This window comes from Pararge aegeria, chromosome 22, assembly GCF_905163445.1.
Source record: "Pararge aegeria chromosome 22, ilParAegt1.1, whole genome shotgun sequence".
In the NCBI taxonomy this organism is placed as follows: domain Eukaryota; kingdom Metazoa; phylum Arthropoda; class Insecta; order Lepidoptera; family Nymphalidae; genus Pararge; species Pararge aegeria.
Genome location: NC_053201.1, coordinates 14,555,738 through 14,578,062, shown reverse-complemented (window position 1 = coordinate 14,578,062; position 22,325 = coordinate 14,555,738). Strand labels below are relative to the sequence as shown.

The window sequence follows — 22,325 nt, the reverse complement described above, 5'->3', positions numbered from 1 at the left end:
TGCAGATACGAATCCTCAAATTCTTTGGACATATTGATAGGAATAAACACTCCATGGAAAGACTCGTTGTCTAGGGGAACGTAGGAGTTAAACGGTCAAGCGGTCGATCACCCACGCGTTGGACAGACCTTATAAAAGCTGTAACACAAACTTCTATAGTCCAATGTTCCCGAAACGCTGAAGAACGTAACAAGTGGAGGGGTATCTCGGGGCTGCATTAGCCAAAGAAAATGGATCACCGTCAACCACAACCAATCTGTCAGGAGTGAAAGAGTTAGGAGGGATTCATTGGTCTGACCCATGGATCAAACCTAGGCTACTGTTCCGGCACGCCTCTTACGTAAACCCGAGGTGGGTTCGCTTCGGCGGATATCCGTTGGCGGCTCCCATGGCTCCGTCGTCAGGCGGTGAGTAGGGACGCCGTGGGGTTTTAGTCAGTAAGAGTCTGACATAATATTTGCGTGGAGATATCCATGAGGATATCCCCACCAAAAAAAAAGTGATCAAACCCAGAACTTCGTGATCTGCAGTCAACAATCTAATCACTAGACCAACGAGGCAGTAAGTTTTCAATTTCATACAGTAGTCCATTTAATACAGTAGTCGTTTTACCACAGAACAGCGAGACACCGTGAGGGGTGGCATCCTTATGTGGTTGATATTCCATCAACACGCACGAAACGTTTTTTATCCACGTTTCTGATACGTGCCGCTAAGATGTGGAACGCCCTCCCGGCAACTGTGTTTCCTGCCAATGTGAATAGGCTTTTTCTAGGCAAGTGTGCTCCAACCTAGACCTCATCATTGCTTTCTAACGGGCATGATTGTCGTCAAACGCTGGCCTATCGTTAATAAAAAAAATAAAACAATACATAAATACCTTCAAAAATAATAAAAAAATAATTCCACCCAAGATTTCTTGATTTTAGGAATTTATTATTTACCTCTGTCAAAATATCAGTCAGCTACCTTCTCAAACTTCAAGATGATATTATCTACCTACTATTTACCTAGAACGGAAAAGGTTTCCTGTAAGTTGTATGATCACCAGTTAGTACAAAAAAACTGTTTAAGTGCATGTTTGAAATGCACACAAAGGGTTCAGTATCAAGTTCCATGTAATACACCAAAATAACATATTTATTGCATTCATTTAATTTTCTTCTTTTTTATTGTTAAAGAATCTCATTTTGACTCATATAATATGAGTCATGTGGTTGCAAAGACTGTGTCTGTGCACAACTTTACTTCCTCAGTAAATATATTTCTCTTCACAATTTTTCATCTCCTATTCTAAACATTTATACCATCTACATTACAGATGTGATGATAATAATCCATTAGCATCCAGCATCTGTGCAGCCGGAACACACACAAACTTTTGTTTCAATTACTGTAGGTATATACATACATATATTTGTTTTTCCCGGGCAGTCTAAAAATTGTTAAGTAATTTTAAGCAGAATGTATGTCTAAAATGCTCAGTACCAGTCTGCCATTAGGAAGTTGGTGTTGACACTTTTCTCTAACAATTGTTCATGAGCACATCCAGTATACTATTGGTGGAAATAGATAGGTAACTTCGCAGAGCACATATTCATCTAGTAATAACAATTATTATATGGTAACTTAAATTGCTGCTATCTCTCTATTGGTAAAATTAAGACCGTACATTGTCAGTAGTATGTGGTTATATGAGTATTATGTCTAGTTTTGATCTTTTTGCTACCCTAACCATTGAAGTCTTTGCACTGAGACGTCACCTACTGTAAGACTGTTGAAAACAGGACTGCTAAAGAAATAATTAATATGGCCATTCTAACCGGTACGTTATAATAACCATAGCTCGAGCCTCCCGCGATCCTAAACCAGAGCAAATTTTAAAATTATAAATTTTGTAATATAAAATAATTTACTGGGAATGAAACTCCGATCGTCACGCATATAAGCTCAGAGAGTTTTTACTCATAGTTATGGTAATCCTAATTGATTCATCATCAGGATCACGGTCAAAAGTTCTTATCAATCATTTGTTTACATTTGCAAATTAGCTGTCATGTGCCAACATAAGAAATATAAACAAGGAAATAACCTGTAATTTATTAGGTTCAATTAATACTTATACATATTAACAGCATTTTTCATGACATTACGTAGTAACAACAAACTGTAACGGTTTAAAAATAGCTCCTTGATGTTTCTAAATATAATCTTACCTTAGCTTTGAGAGCGTATACAGTGCCTCCGTGCTTGTAATTTGCAGCATATAACAAAATCCCGCCGCCGAAAACACAAGCACAAGTCTTCCACACATTTTTATAAGATCTACTGCACTTTATTGAACTGAAATTACGCGAGGAAACCGGTATAAATTGCACTTTTCCTAATAATTTTCCCGTCGTACGGCATAACGTGGCCATGTTGGTAGAACAGCTGATTGACATAGAGTGAGCGAGACGGGGAAAAAAATGTCAAAGCCAAGTGTCAAACACGCATGCGCGGTCTGCTATCAAATAGTTACCTACATTATTTATTATTCATTGTTCTTAGCTACATTTCCTACAAATGCAAAACAATGTTTTTACATACTGACAAACGAATTTGAAAGTAGAAATGAAAATTCTGTTGGTACCTGGTTTGTTTTTCTTAAATCTCCTCTATATCTGTGACTATTTATTAATAATTATTTGATAAAAATATAAAATCTCATAAATATAAATCTCTTTTAAACTGGCTAGGGATGAAATAAATTGATATAAAATAAATTTATTCTTTATTAGCATTAAAAGATATACATAACTTTAATGTTTCCACCTTACAAACTAATTGATCTTTATATTCTTTGGTTAATTTAGTTTTCATCAACATGTGACCCCTCTTTAACAATCTCATGCTCGTGTATTATTGTTTGTTCTGTGGTTTGTTCCACTTCCATTTCTTGTACGGAATGTAAAATTACTCTCTTTACTGTCTCTATGTTATCATATATCCCGTACTCCGCCTGCCAAAGTATTGTGGTAATTAACTGTTGAACATTGCCTCTGACTTGAGGGTGTCTGAATTTACGCAGTCTGTTGCCAACATACTCTCCAAAGACTGAATACTCGTCTTTTCTTTGACTGCTTTCAACACTTACACGCTCCGGCAATGGTTTTGCATATGTATGGTTTGGTACAACTCTATATTTTGGAGTGCTTGGAGGTGGTGAGCAAATTTCTCTTTTGATTGTCCTGTACTTAGTCTTCTTCCGTTTTGGTTGGTAATCTACTGTCTCGTAGACCTCCTCATTGAGCCATTCTTCATCCGAGGCTCTGCCATGCATCTGACGGACTATGTTTATTGGCTCCTCATTTCCTTCCACTAAATGTTCATTGTCAGTTTCTGAATTTTCTAGCACATCAACCTGAAATGAAACACAACATTTCTAGTAAACCAAGTAAATACATACCAAAATTATTAGGTTAAAACATGAAATGGTATCTGTGTTGAATTTATGATTAAAAAATTCCTTTGTAAAACAAATAACTAATTAACTTAGTATTAAGTAGATTAATCAGTAATAATTGCTGAATTTAAATTCAATAAGGTTACACTGTTTACAGTATTTTGACAATCGATAATCGATATTATTAGATTGTATTACGTAATAAATAATACAAAATCGATACGACAGCCGTCATTGCTTACAGCTATTTAATCAACACAAGAAAAATTAATATTATGTAAAATTGGTCTCTGAAAAATTCGATGGCAACATTGACTTTCAGAAACGATTCAATTGATAAGAAATGTTATCAATTTAGTGTAACCTATTTAAGAACATAAATACCCGCTGTATTTCTATAACTGGTATTGAGTTTTCTGTAGAGGAGTTTCGGTTATTTCCTTTTTTAGCGAGATCAACAGATACAGAATAACGTACGTTATTGTCTTGGTAGGTCTTTACATATCTCTTCCGTCTAGTCGAACTAGTACTCGGGTTAGTGCTTTCGTCATCGTCGAAGACGCGGATATTCGACTCGTCCAAGGTTCCATTTTGGAGCAACTCCCACTGAATCGGATGTTTACTCACTAAATGCGATCGCAAATTCGTCGTATTACCGAAATATTTATACTGCGTATCACATAATTTACACAACACTGCAACACATCGTTTATTCTCCTCGAGTCGATCGAAAAACCGCCAAACTAAAGACGATGTTTTCTTCATATCGATTTCCGATCACAGATCAATTTTCCGCCTAAATATTGATGTTTAATAGAATCGTAACCGAGTAAAAAACGCATCGATTCTTGGTATCACGGACAAGTCAACAAGATGGCGATCGACGTCCCACGAATGAAGCATCGAGCGAAACTCGAGCAGCACGGCGACCTTCACTCGATAATGGCGTCTGACGTCTCGTGTCAGCGGCTGCGTTGTATTTGTTGCATTATAATTTTTATGTTTTATCTGTGTATTAATTTATAATAATATGGTAAGGAAGTAGGTAAATAATATATATAAATAATGATTATTTTATTGAGAATTTAAGCCATTAATTTAGTCAAAAGCACCTATTCTTAAAATTATTCTTCAATACTTTTACAGCGCCATCTCTTACACGGTTAAATGATTATTGTGCTTAATTTTTTTTTCTGTGAATAAAGACCAGCGCAAAACAGTGATATGTTGTACAGCTGTTTCTGAAGTTTCCCAATCTGCATAGAATCAGCTGTTGACATCTGTATTTTCTGCTCTTTCATTTGAGGTTTTTCGTAGCTGGACACTAAAAATTTATTTTTTATGCCCGTTTTCACTAGAAGAACTAAAACAAGTTAGGTTATTTTCTAATTCTTCTATTAGTTTTCTAATGAAAATCGATTAGTGAAAGGTAAATGTATGCCTAGGAATCTTCGTTAATTACGTGTCACTTACTTTGGTATCGCCTTATCCGTATAATATATAGTAGAAACGGGCATAAGAGTATGCCTCTTACACCCAGAGGAGCAACCTAAGAGGAAAAATCGAACAACCTTGGCATTTATGTATAGTTAGCAAGATATTTAGCTTTGTATTGTCGTACCTAATTCTAGTTTTTTGATCTTGTAATACTTAAATTCTGTTAATTCAGGTTTTGTTTTTGTTATTGCCAAAGATAAATCAAATTTTCTGTTTTATTTGTCTTTAATATTATGACCTATTAGTTTTTTAGATCGTTTCTATCGATGTACATATTGAAGTCGTTAGTTGTTTCTTTTTCGGTAGAGGTTCTTATAACTCGGAAATTTAATAATCATGTTGGTGAAGGCTGCTGCGGTTTGAATTATTTGCTAATTTTTATCTTGTAACTTTTGTAACATAGATTTTAAACAAGATGTGCTCTAAATCGAGAGACTAAATTCGATAATGCTGTAATTTCAAAACTCTTCTTAACTAAGTAGTTACTTTCGCAGGGTTATTTTGTAAAAACATTCATTACTATAAGTTTGTGAGCTGTAAGTTTATCCTCCTCCTTAATTTTGTAGCATTTTTAATATCCTACAACCTCCCGCATTAGTCTATGAAATGCGAAAAGATTTTTACAATCGGATTGGATGTTCTACAGATTAATTCGTTTAAAAACTTCATTATTTCAAACTACAACTTTATCATTTCTGCCCATAGATATAGATAGATCAGCTGATAACAATCTAATGCTAGTCCGTTCGTCAGTAAATATAATATTATACAGCCACCTTAAATGAAACAACACAATATATTTTAAGAATCATTTTATTTATCTTTCGGTATAAGAGGCTGTAAAAAGTTTATTGTCTAAAAGTTTCAATCAATCTTTTGGTGAGACTATTAAATACGTCAAAAGGTGGTTTTGACATACGTCAGATAAGTTCAATGACCTTTATTTTTTTAATTTACGGCAGTATTCACTTTGTACATTAAACTGCTTTAGCAACGAATACATTATAGCTGGAGAGCTGGTGGGCAAATTGGAGACGATTGACAGATACGGAAAACTACATCTGTAATACAGTACCTTAACTTATTTAATTACGAAAACCAGACGATTGTGCACACACACCTTATGATTTTACTTTTTTAAAAAGCATAAAAAAATGGTCTAGTTTTCCTTACATTGGGTAATTTTACAATATTTTCAGCTTTTGCTTCCTCAGAATTTGCTACCAGCTCTTGCGCTACTATAATAATCATTATTGTATAAATGTAAAGGTATCGAAATTAATTAAGTAATACTGTTAGACCCCGTGACGTTCCCGTTAGTATTTTTCCCGGGAAAAAAGTGGGGTGTTAGGAGCCATATATTGGTGGGAACAGATTATAAGCATTCCACTAACACTCAGCATTTATAATTATTACATTCATATTTTATATTTTTAAATCTTATTTGGCTTAACTCGAGTGATTTCTCAACCAATTTTTATGGTTAAGGCCCTGTGCTTCTTATAAGTTATTGATTTAAGAATTGATAATATTCTTGTCAAACACTCAAATTCTAATAAATTGATTTAAAGTTTTTAGCCACTATACCTTTTGCACTGTGATATATAGGTTACAAATGACATCACACAGAGCCTTAATAATACTCACATACGTTCAGTTAAACCTACACCCTTATTAACTTATTTTTATCGTAATGTGTTAGTAAGTTTACATTAGGATTAAATTTATTTTTTTCTACAATGCAGTTTTAACTGAAAGTAGAGCTTTGGTTGAGCTACTACTTGTGTAATAACATGAAAGATAACTTTTTAGATGCTCCGCCTTAGTAGTTAATTAATAATTTATTTACTTATTAATTCATTAAAATTAAGACGACATGAACGAGTATTTTAGTTCTTAATGACTCCCGTGTAGAATCCCTTTGCCTTTTGTTCAAACAATAATTATTATTAACATTGTGCGAAAGAAAATGAACAACTTTATACTCTCTGAGTCGGTATATCTATTACAAGTAGGTATTTTATGGCACATGCGTATAAATAACATAATATTAACTCATATTTTTACAAAACCAAGTAGGTGCCGTGATCATCAAAGTTACATATTTCTCGGACAATAAAGTTTATTTAATGACGATAAAATGGTCTCCAAAGATTAATTAAATAGAAATTCCAGTTCTTCTTTATCACCAATAATGAAAGAAAAGAAAAAAAAATAATCCCAGGACTTATTGGAAATGCTATCTATAGTTGCATACCATTTTATGTGTCTAGTTATTTATTCGAGTAAATATTGTGTACATCGAGAAATATGAAACTGAATACGTGCGTATGTAACAATAGTCCATAAAACGATAAGGAATCGATGATCGCTACAGAATAGATCCAAAATTACACAATTCTTACAACGTCTATTACAAATATAAAACTATAAAACTAGGTACTGTAACTGAAGATAATTTACAATACCGAAATACTGCTTCTACTTTCTAAAGATCAATTGGTTTTTTAATTTATCTACAATACAAGTCAGGTAATCGATAACAAACCTGAGCAATGTACGAGTGAAAATGACAAAACGGATACACTAGAAAATTATGAGGGGAATACAAACAAACTATCAAATCTAGCGTCCAATCTGCATGTAATCTGAGGTCAGATCGTTGGGGACTGCGTGGCATGTTTAGCTAAAGAGAAACCTCCATTTTTCAAAAAAATTAAGTTTTGTCTTTAAATAAACATTTGGTGTATTGTATAAAAATGAAATAATAAATTTGAATAACCCATGACTATATGTAAATGGTCTCAGTAAGAGTGAGTATACCGCACGGGTCTCGTTTAAATTATCTTGCTAGCTTGCAAGAAGGACGCTAGACTTAATTGCCCCTTATTAGAAGTAAATGCTTAGGTAAACTGTGTACAGATTTGTCGTTTTCATGCCATTATACAATTACATACAACGTAACATAATATTATCATAAATTAATTCGACACATTCTCTCAGCCACTCGTAGGTACAATCATAAAGCTTGCCGCACATATTCACATCATATGACTTACTGTAATCAGCGAACTGTGATCATAAAATGTCGTATTTTATATTGGTCTATATTAAAATTTAAGGTAACCCTGTAAATAACTGGCAGTGTTTTAGTTAGATTAGTTTTTTTATTAAATACATCAATTTAGGATGAAAAACTATACTTAGTCAGAAATGGGATTGTCTGACTTTATAATCTCGTTTAAAAAAAGGAAGTTGCTTAATTCAATGCTCTTTACTTAGTGGAACACATTATTTTACAATTTTATTACATTAAATGAATATTTTCAGATCAATTAAATACGGGGGAAATGATTATTTTTCGACATAAAAAATCAATTATAAATTGGGATACGTAATTGTTACAACAGAGGCCATGAATGTACGAAAATGATATTTAAGTTCGCTGATTCAGTGTTATAGACAATAAAAACATTATACGTATCACGCATAATATAACAAGAATGCGAGGGAAATTACTAAAGAATGTAATCGTCCATTCAAGCACAATATTTACGTACACCATACACATACAAACTACATACACTCTGATCACTTTAAAGCTACCAACTTGCGTGATTGTATGTATCAAGGCCATCTAAATGAGATAAAATGATAATGTAAAGTAAATTTGATGATAATTGCAGTGAGAGACAAGGGTGACAAGACAAGTGTCTTTGCCAGCTCAATCATTGGTGGCCTTTCTTTAAGCACAAAGCGCTATTATTAGTTGTGCTATATTACCTATTTTGAATAATTCTTAGACATTTATGTAAACATATCATAAATATTGCAGAATTATGATTTAGATTGTTTTTATTAAAAAATAGAATGCAGTTATCGTTAGAAACTTCTGAATGATCAAAGTCTAGGCCCATTTTGTTACCGAACGGCTATAAATATAATACACATAAATTGGCTCACTAAAAATACAAGCGTATGACAACCTACATATCTACTTACATCGGGCGAACTAAAGGGACAGAGATTAAAAAAAATCAACTAAAACGTTAACAAAATACGACTTTCTCTATGGAAATAAAATAAATAATTTACAAATTAGATACACGTTTTTTTATATAACTACCTACTAATAGTCACTTCTTCGTTGATATACGTTATCACTTATTCCATTTTTGGCGGTACAAAGCGAGTGGTTCTGCGATTAAAGTACCCGTAATGAATTGCAATAAGGTAAAATGTGATGGTGCTCGCGCCTAAGCTGTCAATTCTAGCCAATAGTGCATGAGTGTAAGCCAATTAGGGGGTATTTGTTACTGCAGTAACCGGTGAAATCTAGAAAAAAAATTATCTTGATGGATACTAGTGATGTTTTTTTGGGTAATATTTGTCACAAGATCGCTCGCTTCGTGACCGCATAACTATGAATACAGAAGCATGCCGTCCGCCGCACATAACCTATCATAACCTACTCCGAAACCGACAGTACCTACATTACTCAGTCATATTTTTCAGTCAATTTCTTATGAAATTACACCTCAACACTTCCCACTAAGTACAAAATCTTACTAAGTCCCCTGCTCGTGACCAATCGAGTAACTTTCGGGCCAATTTTCATCGTACGATTTTTTTTCGTGATTTATCTACAATATTTGTTATTAGACAAGGTGATTCTACGTTTCGGGTAAAGTTAAGATGTAGAAAACTCGTAATAATTGTAACAAATTAAGATCATTTCCATTTGAGATCCATTTGAGAGACAATAAAATTGTGACGGCGACAGTAGACCGTATAAGATTCATTAACGGATGAATTAGATTTAATTAAAGTAAATTTAGAGGACAGCTAGGAAATGGATTCGGATGGTATACGAATAATAAACAGACAGTCACGAAACAAGCATGGAAATAGATTTGAGACGCGTCTGATGGGATCCGAAAATATTTAGTCTATAGGCCAACAGCGCGGCCTCGAGTAGCCACGAGCGGGAACCCTGAACCCTCCCCCTCTTCTAACACAGTTCCACCATACCAAACGATATCTCGACTTCGGAAGCAAATCATTCGTCTGTTAATTAATCATTAAGTTATCAAATAACATCTAAGTTAATAATTTCTTGATAACTAAGACAATTGGAATCTTGCCGATAAAACTACGATTTAAAGCGAACTAGGAATACAAATTGAGATAGATAACTTCAGCTTTGGTAGTATAATATCATTCGTTACTGTCAAACGTATCGAATTTGACATCATATTGAGTATTTGATACACATCACAATGAAGACGAAGTGGGTTACTTCGCGGCGGTCGCAATATTGGTCGTTCGTATTTCGTATAAGAGAGCGACGCGAGTGAATTTCAAGGGCCGTTCGTCGCGGAACGGCGTTGAATGGGAATGATAGAGAGATTCGGGCTCGTGTAGGGTGGAACGGTGCTAGTGTGCGAGCGCCACGGCAGCCCCCAACGCGAGCAGGCTCAGGCGCGGCCCCCATCCGGCGCGGCTGACCGAAAAAACTCCGCGTCCGTCGTGGACATGGTGGACATGGTGGACTCGTCCCACGTCTCCGTCGTGCTGGTCGTCGAGTTGTCGTGTTTTCTGCGCGCCTTGGGGTGCCGCTGTTTCTTCTTCGGGTCGTTCGCTTTCTTGTGCTTGCGCTTGCGCAGGTTCTGCTTCTGCACGCGGCGTTGGCAGTTCCGGTGGAAGGGCGGCGGCCGCTTGAGCTTGCCACGGTGGCGGCGCGGCGGGCAGTGCGCGGGGCGCGGCCCGTCCCAGCGGCGCGTCATGGTGAGCGCGTAGTACGACAGGTTCCCGAGCGGCCGGCTGGCCGGGATCTGCGTGCGGCGCGCGCGCCCGCGGTTGTCCAGCGCCAGGAACGTCTTCTTGCCGCCGCGGATGCGCGAGTACGTGTTGTAGTTGTTCTCCTCGATGTGCTCCTCAAACACGCAGTCGTCCGAGATATCCTTCTGGAACAAGCGAATGGGGATATTGAATTTCGTGATCGTGAATATCATCAGAGTAACGACTGTCCCGTTGCTGGGCACAGGATCGCTCGCTTATCGGATTTCAGTCACAATGACCAGGACCAACGGCTAGACATATTTAACGAGACACAGATAAAATATATGCTGAATTCGAACTTCTAAAGTGTAAAATTTTTTGCGTTTAGCTAATTATATAAGGAATAATAAGGAATCCTTTATTTGCAATATCACGTCACACTCGCACTATTTTATTCGTTGATTTAATATGTTACTTCTTATTTCATGAGTATACGTAAATATAAAAACTTTCAAGAATAGAAAAACTGGTGCTACAAATAAATTTGCGTTTGCCTTTATAGAGCAAATAAATCTATGGTAATACACAAAGATAACATAAAAAAATACGTTCTACTAACCGTTATACCTTTACCATCGAATATCGGATTAATTCAAAAACGTAGTAGGAAATATGGTGTATTTCTAAAGTTCCAACAATCTTATAAAAATAAATTAATTAATTAATCGAAAAATGAACTAGACTAGCAATTTGAATTGAGCAAAATAAAACATAGCGTTTGTGTCTATTATGGGTTTATGCCCGCAACATTATTTTATTTTTACATAGGTAACCTCTTGTTATTATTACCTATTTTATTCAGGAATAAAACTATAAAATATATGCTATAGGAAGGAATATGTTCTACATAATATCTATGCAAGTTCGGAGTCGTTATCTTCGTAAAGTATATCGCATAAACTATTGTTTAGAACAATGATTATTCAAACGTGTTATTCGAAATATGCAATAATAAATCGCCAGATAATTTCAAATGTACCACGATTATGTAAGCGTGACCAACGAACAAACAGTCAGACAGGCAAATAGACAGCATTAGCATATTCGGATTCCCTTCGCAGGAACGATAAAATAGCCAAGATTCGTTGAAAGCGGTCGAGCTAAACTGGACTCTACGCTGAGGAATGAAGCGCGGATGTTGATTATGATAATTTTAGATTTTGTTTATGTTGATTGTAATCCTACTTTATACTGTAGACACATAGACAATATTATGGTTAGGGTTACCGTGCTTATCGAAAATTTATAATGATTATTGCAGTATAAACTTCTCTAGACGCGTTGAACGATTTTTGGTAGGGACAGAATCTCAGAGCAACGAATATTTGTTGTACAGAGTCGCGTCACCGAACTGCGAAATGCTAATCTCACGTGATAGCAACGCGCAGCGGCCTACGTACACGTTTATGATATAGTAGTAGGAGCTTTTTAAGTACGTAGTAGTAATTATTTTACCTTTTATATTGTTCACCATAAAATGGGAAAAATATTATGAGATGGCAACATTCCGCGCGTGTAAAGAGAGACGTGCGCGGGGCGTTGTCTCGGTGTTTGGACTAAATGCACTGCATACAAAAATGGCTGACTCAATGATCCATTTCCATAAACCTATTCTTATCTCAATGGTTAATAGGTAATTTTCGGTGAAAACCATCTGTTTGGTCCTCAATTATTACTATAAAAAGGGAGTTAAGAGTTCTCTGCTCTCATACGAATTGGCGGAATTTTAGGAATAAATTCCTTAACATAAATTATTACCCATCTAATTACAAACAATTGATGGTTTTTATAACTACACACTTTTGCCTCTAAGTTATACCACTTTCAATTGATTTAATATCGCATTAATATAAAATTTAACTACCAAAGGCAAGTCAAACACATCCATGAAATTGCATCAATGCCCCTCCCCCGGCGTCTCCGCGGGAGGTCTGATGGCGCCACTTCGTATCCTGACAGCTCATTGTTGGAGAGGAAGCCTCACGAGTCTCGGCAAATTTACGGCAAACTTAGATAATAGCTAAAAGCTTGTACAAGCTGTAAAATATCGCGAGCCTTATAATAAACCTTCAGGCTTCAACTTATCGCGCGGTAATGACGCCAATAAATCCTATAGAACTTTCATTATTGTTTAACGAAGTCGGTACGCGAGTCAAAATTAATGTTTGGATATAATGGTCCAGAAAAATAAACAGCTGTTGCCCGTGGCTTCGTACGCGGTTTTTTATAAATCCTGCGGATACCAAATTTTTTTTAAAGACCTATGTGTTAATCCATCTATCTCCATTTCCATTTTGACGGCCAACTGGCCCAGTGGGCAGCGACCGTGATTTCTGAATCTAAGGCCGTGGGTTCGATTCTCAAAATTGGAAAATGTTTGTGTGATGAACATGAAAGTTTTTCAGTGTCTGGGTGTTTATCTGAATATTATAAGTATTTATGTGTATTATATTCATAAAGATATTCATCAGCTATCTTAGTACCCATAACACAAGCTTCGCTTACTTTGGGGCTAGATGGCGATGTGTGTTTTGTCGTAGATTAATTATTTAGTTATTTCAAAATTTAGTCCAACTGGTTAAGTAGTTTTTGCGTGAAAGAGTAACAAACATCCATCCATCCATACATAATTTCGAATTCATAATATTAGACTGATTCCTTCTATCAGTTATATAGCTATTCATACCTTGTATTGAATAGCTATATAACTGATATATAACTGATATATAACTGATATATAACTGATACCCTAACAGGCTAGTTCGCTCATATCTTGGACTGCATCAACATTTAGCACCAGGTGAGATTGTTGTCAAGGGCTGGTTTGTAGTGTAAGAAAAAAAATATAAACCTAATGCTTCCATAGTTTTTTGGTGTCAGGACATAGCTATCATTTTCAATGCTAAACCCTATAGCTATAACCCTATGGCTATAACATAACGAGTGTAACCTTAACCGATATTTCACGGCTCAGCCGGTCCCCGGGGACTTCTGATACAGCAAATTACCAGTCGGTAAATCAGATACGCAATAATTTCGAAGCGTAATGAATAATGCTGAATTCACACTATCATTATAAATGTGACAATGTTTCTGTCTTTAACTGTTCAACTTAAATATGTCAATGTAGAGTGGCACTCTCTCTTGTAGGACTAACTCCACTGTAAGAGTTAGGTATATAGAGCTTAAGAACGCCCCGTTGCTTATAAGCCTCGGCCGGCGGCGCGCAATGTCTGGTCGCCCGTTTAGTTAATTTTTCGCAAACATAATTAAATTCTTCTTGGTTAGGTGTTACAGTAACAATAAAAATTAAATTAAAGGTATTTTAAAATTAAACAAGTTTAAAATACTATAGCGATCCTGTGTAGGTGTCAAAAGTCATTTATAGCGTCACGCACTGTTAAGACACTTCATCATCCACAGCCTAAACTTTCCCACTGCTCGGCACAGTTCCTTCAATAGGCATTGGACAGTACAGACCTTCCACGTTGTTAAAATTCAAGGAATTCGCGGACTTATTTTATTATTAGACGTTAGCAATAACTGACCGACTTAAGGTGCTCTCCATCGCACGTGGGTTACATTTAAAGGCAATTTCGTAACTCCGGACTGGACTAAGAACTTTTTAACAAATTCCAATACCCATCCATTTTTGTTCTCGTACAGAAATCGAACCTAGTACCCCGTGATCGACAGAATATGTCCAACGAGGCAGTTCCATGTATAGGTTTTATTATGAAAATTACCACAGCACTTAATAAATTCATTCCGAACAAAGCCGCAGGTAACAGCTAGTTGAATATAATGCAAGAAAGCCAACGCCGACTCTTGGGGACAATTTAAGAGGCATTATGCCTCGCGGCCATTCAGCTATACATATTTATGAATAAAATAGCCAATTTGTTCGGTGGGACTCCGTTGTAGCCGTAGACTAGAGAAAAGATGGCGGCCGACTAGAGGAAAAAAACCGAACCGAATAGACGGAAGATTGGATCAAAGCAGATGTAACTTTTCGGAAATGTATGATTTTCAATGAAGATTTATCGTCAGGATCGTCAGGAGGAGGTCGTTTAGAATCGTCAGGATATACGATCTCATAACTACCTCCTGTGAGGCTGTAGTATCGCAGAAAAACATACATGGAGAACGTATTTAGTTTAATAACATAAAATTATAGATCTGGTCTGCCGTCGGAGCCGTGCCCTTAAGCGACCCACTTCTGCGCACGGCTGGGTAAGGAGTCGATAATGATGATTGCTGATATTAGTCAATTTATATATTAAGAGATTATTTTATGTATGTTTCAGTCCTACTGCAAATGAGCGTTGCAGTAGTAGATATTTGGCAGGTCCTACCTACTGCCATGATTCTGCAACACGGAGCTAAGGAGGTCAGCCATTGACCACAAAGGAGCAACGCACTTTTAAGTTATTGTCTTTTTAATTTATTTGTAAATTGTACTTAGTATCAATTTATTGAGGTCAATATAGCTAATTATTAATATTTTGTTTGGGTATGTTACAAAAAGTACTATAATTCCTTATTTTTGTTTTGTATCGTTTCTGCTAACCCACACCCGATTGTCACCTGACATCCGTAACCGGTAAAGCGATAGCGGCAGTACACCGTCTACGTTTTTATTGTAGTCCGTACTCTAACATGGGTCGTATAAGGGTGCAAGCAATTGGTTTGAAACGTTTGAAAACGTCGGGCGTTCCTCGGGATGATGTGTTACCGACGTGCGCTAGCTACTCGCGCGAGCTGACTGGCTGACAGTTTTATCTCCGCGAACGCCGTTTAAAATGGTATAATAGGGAGTCTCAAGCCAATTTGCACTAATAGTTTACTGGCACGCTTTCTCATCTCGTTATAAATCCGCCCGGCAAATTGTAACGTACGCGAAAACGATCCGTTAGTTCGCTAGTTACTGGTTAGTAGTGATGGATTGGTTAGCGTTCGCATTCGTTCTTGGCATGCGAGCATCTAATACAGCGTTTAATACATTCAATGTAGCTCAGAAACGAGAATGCGGAGGTAGGATATCAAGTTACGAGAAGAACGTTTAATATGTACGTTCAAGTACTAAGAAGACGAGAAAGATCTAGAAAAAGATTGGAAATTATAAGTTTGGGGAAAACAAATTGCAACCTCCCTGATACAATAGCAAGTGCTGTAGGAAGTTCAGGGTTCCATCCCCGACGGCAAAGACATGCCGACAAGCAATTTCGCGTTCTGGTACGATGAGAGGTATGGTACCATCAATATGGTTTTTACCGTTACCATTTTAGACTGCATCATCACTTACCATGAGATTGCAAGGGCGAACCTGTAGTGGAATAAAAAGAAAATCCTTGTTACCTTATGTAAATTTAACGATACTCGAAAACCACTTTCGACCGATACAGTTTTTGTACCGAATAGTATCCTTACAAAGACGGCTTAATAGCTTAATACATCTCAGAGTCCTGCTGCGAATGTGTTGGAAACCCTACAACAGTTATCAGGCACAGCCATTCCCAATGATGCCAACTCACTGTTCAGGAAAAGTAGATCATAAACCCGAAAAGCGATTACCCACGAAAGAGTTGTTTGTATTAAACGTTCCCCACTGCCGATTAACAAGACCATTTGGTCGAAAAAATATGTGACGGTGATACTTACACACATAATATTATGTTATTCTTTGTTACAAGCTGTCGCCTGCTAAATGCAAGCTCACTGAAAAATCGATTAGCGCAAGTCAGAAAAGAGCGATAGCCTCTACTTCTTGGTTTTGATGGGTAGAAAAGGAATTCGTAACATTGAGCTATACAAGTAGGTAATCTATAAGAACGTACACATCGGGCCACTCAACTTATTAATATTATAATTGTATCATGTGGTGACGGCAGATCAGAATATCCTTCCTTTTGTACGGGTGTCGTTCGAGGCGACTAAGGGAATATAATGAACAATAGGCAGCAGCGCCCTCTGCGCTACTACTAGCATTTTCTGCGATCATTAACCGTCTACAGCGGTGATTATCGGCAAACCTTCGTGGTGTGCAAGAGTCCATCCGAGGATATAATTATGATAATGTTGTTTAAAAAAATATTGTGTTCAAATAAATATTCAGTGTTTTTTTAGAGTATGAAAAGTACCTTTAATTTAATTATTGTTATACGAGTAAGATAAATTTATGGTAGTTTCCCTGAAATTTTTCGTTGAAGGCAATGACTGAAAATCACGTTGACATGCTACCGATAATCGCGATTATAGTACTTTGGTTGAAGTACAATGTACGTCACAACTTGTGATGATATCGGTGCAAAGCACAATCTCTTCTCCTAACCGTGTTGCTCGTCATAAACTGGACGATGTGAAAGATAACTAGAGATTGATACTCAAGATATCGACTATCGATAAAATATTCTAATTAATATGACCTCATTTATTCTTAAAAACATTTAATGAGGAGGGAGTTTTGTCGACTCGATAGTAAGTTAATTACGAGTATATTTTTTATGAAGGTCATAAATTAAGCGACAGGCGGTTTATTTTGTAATTCGTCCGTTAATCGTTTGCGAACACGCATTTATAAGTGGATGTTTTATTTCTTTGTTAATGATTAGTTAACAAGTTATCAAAAGTTTTTACGATTAGAAAATTAGTAAACCGTAAATTTTACTGCGAGTTGATTAAAAATTTCTTCTTAATTGGTAATTTGCTTTGACTTGAGATCACTTAAGACGCCTTTTGCTTATGACAGAGCTGTTCAGGAGCAAAAGTAAATATTCTTGTTTGAATCTATAAAACAAAACTAAAAAAGGCGTTTTTTGTCTTTTTATTATTATTTACAAAAAATATTTCTAAATGTATAAAGCCTTGAATTAAAAATACATCATAATGATTTACTATAATTGTACCACTGGAAGATTTAAACTAAAAGACAACGTTTAAATAAAAGTCATCCTGTTATTTTCCTAGTTATAAACTATTATCAAAAGTTGCATAAATACTTTCCCAATAATAAATACCAAAGAACATAATTTTAATATTCATTCCACCTATATTTCTTATGTCAACGATTATTATGTTTTGTAAAAAAAAAAGCTTAACCTAATTGAATTAAATACATCTGAATTGAATCGTTGATTGAAAGTTAACAATTATTATTATTTATATATATATATTTTAAGTTAAATTTATCAAGCTCAAAAAGGCAATCAATGTGTGCGTATGAAGAAAGTAATATCTCTATTAAGGGTTTATCTTAATTCCACGTGATAGGCAAGCGGATCCCGATGGCTTATAAATAATAAATGTGTTGATTTTACTCGCGGCATGCGATAAATGTCCGCCGTAAGCAATGTGGTCCCGCAAGGCGGTTTCTATCTAGAGGCGAGACGTTCTGGGTTCAATGGAATACTCAGTATCACAGTCACGGTGATTTTATACTATCAGTGACATAAATACCCGTGACGGGAAAGGTATAACGTTAGAAAGATCGATTGATATCAATTGCACGTTAGTAAGCGCATATGTGTGTTTGTTTTGTGCCTTTGTTAAGCAGCCTTACTTACCACTACAACACGATGCTTTGTAAAAGCAGATCAGGGTTAAGGGTGCATGTATCAACCGTAGATAAAATCGTCAGATAGCATTAACATGTCATCTAATAGAAAAACAAACGTATTATTGGCAACTTATACTTGATTAATCGATATCTCAGTGCTGGCGTGTTGATGAATACGAAATTGTATCTATATTACTATTTTATATTGATATGTATATTATATTTAAAAAAATGATCTGCTGACGGCTGTAACGATCTTGTTGAAGTACAAAGCTCACATTTTGAAGATAAACATAAGCCGGATAAACCGCAATACAATATCGTAATAAAATGGATAGGAGTATTGGGTAAACAGTGATATCTTATGAAAATCCTACCAGAAGAAGCAAACAAAAAAAATCTGCCATTTTGGTTTGGGCTATTATTATTAGTGCGCGTTAACTCTGGTTTTGAGTTAAAAGGCAGAAAAGTCTTCTTTATTTAAATTCATTTATTTCAAGTAGGCTTTATAAGCACTTTTGAAACGTCGAGTATGTCTGTTTGTAGTGATTCTACCACCGGCTCGGAAAGCAGATTCCACCGAGAAGAGCCGGCAAGAAACTCAGTAGTTGCTCTTTTCCAACATATTGTTACATATTTCTGTAAAAAGTTACATTTGTAATTTGTTTTAAAAAGTTAAAGAGTATGTGATTCCAATAATGGAAATACTGAGTTATAAGAGGGCAAATTAAATGACCGAACGAAGACTAGTGTATTACTGAAATAACATACATTTTGTTTATAGAAGTTTGGAGTTAGATTTTGTCTGAAAAATATACTAGTTATGGAGTACTAAGTATTTCTACCAGTGACGGTCGACTCATCTCTATGTATACCGAACGAGTATATTCTAATTCCCAATGCAAATGGCCTACCGATTCCCATCATGTTTACATTTATTTTCTAAACGATAAATCGCTGCAACCCCCGGGTCAAGCGATACTCGAAGCATCGATAGAGATGGACTATCGATAAGTAAAGGACAATAGGGCAGCACTAGTGCAGGGGTTATCTTTGCCGATCTATGTTGAAAACAATCGATGGACGTTCCGTTTGACGGCTGCACTCAAAGGACTTTTGGGGAGGGGAGGGGGCAGGATCCATTTTGAGTCCATTTCAAGAACAAGCCCAATGTTGTGAGCTGTCAATAATAAAGTGATCGTTAAATAAGTTTATACAGCCGTTAGTTCGACTCCTTGTAGGACACCTCCCTCCATGCTTTGACGACCTCATGTAGGAGATAGAGGGTCTCAAGGATATTTCATAGCTTAAATTAATTCTCACACAAAGCTGTAGGTGTTAGAGGAGGCCGAGTTATGGGTGTCTTGTCCGAAAGTAGAACAATAAAAATATGATGAATGATGTTAACGATTCAAAGCGAAATCAAATAACGAAACCAAAGTAAAAAATCAGAATTCCTCGATTGAAAGGGATACGGTGTAATCGAAGAATGCCGAATATTGCCGAATGGCGCCGAAATCAGAGCAGCCCTAATTTAAAGAGTCGATTCTGAAGATTTCTCCGAAGCGGCGAGGACAAAGATCGATGGGCCCCTGCCCCACGGGCTACGGAGCACGGATCACTTCCAAGTATTTTGATGGATTTGGCTTTTGGGAATATTTACGAACGTCGAACTGTCGTCTGCGAATCTAGTGTTAATTTATTCGGACCGCAGGCAGGGTCACCATGTCTCAGGATTTGTCCTAAGATTTCAGGATTGTGGATGAATTTTGAAAATCTCATAAAATCTCAGGATTTTTTAAATTTTCATACAGCTTATTATCAGAGCATATTAGATCATCATTATAAAGATCTCTTTTATAGAAAGTTAAACAAACCAAATATACATATCCTTTTGTAATTAATAGTTGCGCAATTAAAATCTATGCTTATTTATTTAAGTACCTACATTATCAGTTTTATGATGCTTAATGTTTGAAAATGTTGTTTTAAGTAAGGTTTTGATCTTTAAAAAATGCCTCGCATGTTAAACTATTCGAATTAAACGCACAGCTCAAATTAGCCTTCATGTAAAACATCTCAGGATTTTTCAAAGAACCTCAAGCCTTTTCTCCTTTTAATTTTCTCATCTGGTTACCCTAACCGCAGGCCTTTGATCGACTGCCGAATCATCTGGGTATAATTTAACAGGCTCTATTAGGTCAGTAGGTGGTTTGTCTAGATTTATTGTTTTCCCTTGGGAATTATTTGGTTGGTATTCGGTCAGGTTGATCGAAAAATTGCTCAGCTAGATCATCTGCGCATGAGTTGTTTCCAATATGATTTGAAAATAAATCATACGTAGATCTAATTACTTATAGAATTAAAGCTTAAACTTTTTATGTAGCGTGGGAACGGGCGAGGCGCATTTATCAAAGTTGCAAGGTGCCTGTACTGATAGAGAAAGACTTACATTTTTTTTCATATATAATATAATATACCGCTGTTATGTTGACATTACAAAAAGACACATATGTACATTTTATTTATTTACATAATTATAGATATATATATATATATATTTTTTCGTATCAAACAACAAGTCACCCTTGATTGCAACCTCACCTGCAGCTGGTGAGTGGTGGCTGGTGATGCAGTCTAAGATGGTAGCGGGCTAAACTGTTGGGTGCATTGCAGTTATACTAAGCCCATAGCCCTAATCGGCTTCTAAACGACAACTTTGTCGTCACGTCGTTGTCGGTAGGGTAGTAACTAGCCGCGACCGAAGCCTCCCACCAGACAAAATCTACTGTATACAAGGAAGTACCCCTGCTATATATAACTCTTTACAGTTGTCCGTTCAAAGATAGCGAGAGTTAGCTCGTTGTATTAGTCGTGAGCTTATATTAAAGTCCTACTATAAAGGACTACGTAATGGATAAAAAAGCTTGGATGTGAATTATTGCTCTATCCAGGTTGTTCTTCTTTCAGATAACAATAAAAAAAGACCCGGCTAAATTTGTTGTGGACTTCTTCTTAGACCAGGACGCGTTTGGAACCCTCGTAGCTTTAGTTTTAAGTTCACGAATATGGTTATCGCCATCATCTCACTACCGTGTACTTACTTCTCATGTAATGTAGTTCAAATGTAAGATATTTTTTACTTTGACTTCGTGTAGGTGCACCTACAAGCTACTTTGAAACTATGAGTTAGGAGTTCCTCATTCATTACAAATTATCAGAATCGCGCCAATGTACCTAAACTGCGAGTGTACAGTACGTGTTGAGTCTATAAACTAGCCGACGCCCGCATATAAGCACTAGGAATTTCCAATTCGAACTACACTTACATAAAAACAAAATGTCGTTTAGCCCCTGCCCATGTCACCCGACATTTTTCATCCCGGGCGGTAGTTGCTCGGTAAATCTGTCCCGGGCAGAGCGGCCTAATTGACGTATTTATTGCTGGATAAATAACTCCCGAAGCGCGTAAATTAGACCGCGGGATTCCTAATTTAGCGAACTTACACTCATGTTACCGATTTAAGTTCGGCACAAAAAATTAACAATCTACTCCTATTAATTTAGATTAGTAAAACATACCACTTTGATGTTGCTTTCAGGAATTATCTTTTTTGGTACAGATACAGAACCATATATTAATCGTTTTTACTTAAGAAAACAGGTCGTTATTTAATGTATTAATAGTTAAATGGGTAAGTTCGCCGCGTGGTGGCGGTAGATGAGAAAAGAGTTGTTTCCACCCCTCCTCTTCTAAGACTAAGGGAATATAAGGGAGGGCGGGCAGCAGCATTATCTGTGCTACTATTACCATCTAATGCGTTTACCAAACCCCAGCAAACCCTCTCTTTAGGAGAGGCCTTTAGTCCAGCAGGCCATCTTATTTGTGGTAATGGAAAGATTACTGTTTACTGAATTTATTGCACTGATTGCGTGTGATAGTAATTTTAATTTATTCATACAAGTTCTGTAATAAGATAAGGATTT

General features: G+C 36.3%; 3 protein-coding genes across 6 annotated transcripts in view; all 3 read right to left on the bottom strand.

The window, feature by feature from the left end:
• LOC120633681 (calcium uptake protein 3, mitochondrial) overlaps positions 1 to 2,450 on the bottom strand; it is a 104,273-nt gene extending 101,823 nt beyond the window's left edge. Inside the window, exon 1 of one of the 3 annotated variants that reach the window (XM_039903994.1) lies at positions 2,217 to 2,450. In XM_039903994.1, coding sequence (XP_039759928.1) covers positions 2,217 to 2,444 — 228 coding nt within the window. In that variant the 5' untranslated portion in view covers positions 2,445 to 2,450. The remainder of the gene's footprint in view (positions 1 to 2,216) is intronic. The other 2 variants (XM_039903992.1, XM_039903993.1) reach the window with 2 other exon arrangements.
• Positions 2,451 to 2,756: 306 nt separating this feature from the next.
• LOC120633917 lies at positions 2,757 to 4,380 on the bottom strand. Of its 2 annotated transcripts, none has more exons than XM_039904320.1 (2): positions 3,830 to 4,380; positions 2,757 to 3,403 (listed from the first exon to the last, which is right to left on the bottom strand). In XM_039904320.1, exons 1-2 carry the CDS (start codon positions 4,208 to 4,210, stop codon positions 2,852 to 2,854), a joined length of 933 nt encoding a protein of 310 aa, XP_039760254.1. In that variant the 5' UTR covers positions 4,211 to 4,380; the 3' UTR covers positions 2,757 to 2,851. The 2 variants fall into 2 exon arrangements, with proteins under 2 accessions (XP_039760254.1, XP_039760256.1); XM_039904322.1 differs by having other exon boundaries at positions 3,923 to 4,379.
• Positions 4,381 to 10,064: 5,684 nt separating this feature from the next.
• The window catches only part of LOC120633877 (fibroblast growth factor 10), a 173,450-nt gene continuing 161,189 nt past the window's right edge, over positions 10,065 to 22,325 (bottom strand). Inside the window, exon 3 of the mRNA XM_039904257.1 lies at positions 10,065 to 10,908. Within this exon, the coding sequence (XP_039760191.1) occupies positions 10,420 to 10,908 (489 nt within the window). The 3' untranslated portion in view covers positions 10,065 to 10,419. The remainder of the gene's footprint in view (positions 10,909 to 22,325) is intronic.

Coding starts and splice junctions, on each gene's coding strand:
- LOC120633917 (XM_039904320.1), bottom strand. CDS start 4,210: ATGAAGAAAACATCGTCTTTAGTTTGGCGGTTTTTCGATCGACTCGAG. Junction 3,404..3,829: donor CAGTTATAGAAATACAGCGG/GTATTTATGTTC, acceptor GTTTCATTTCAG/GTTGATGTGCTAGAAAATTC.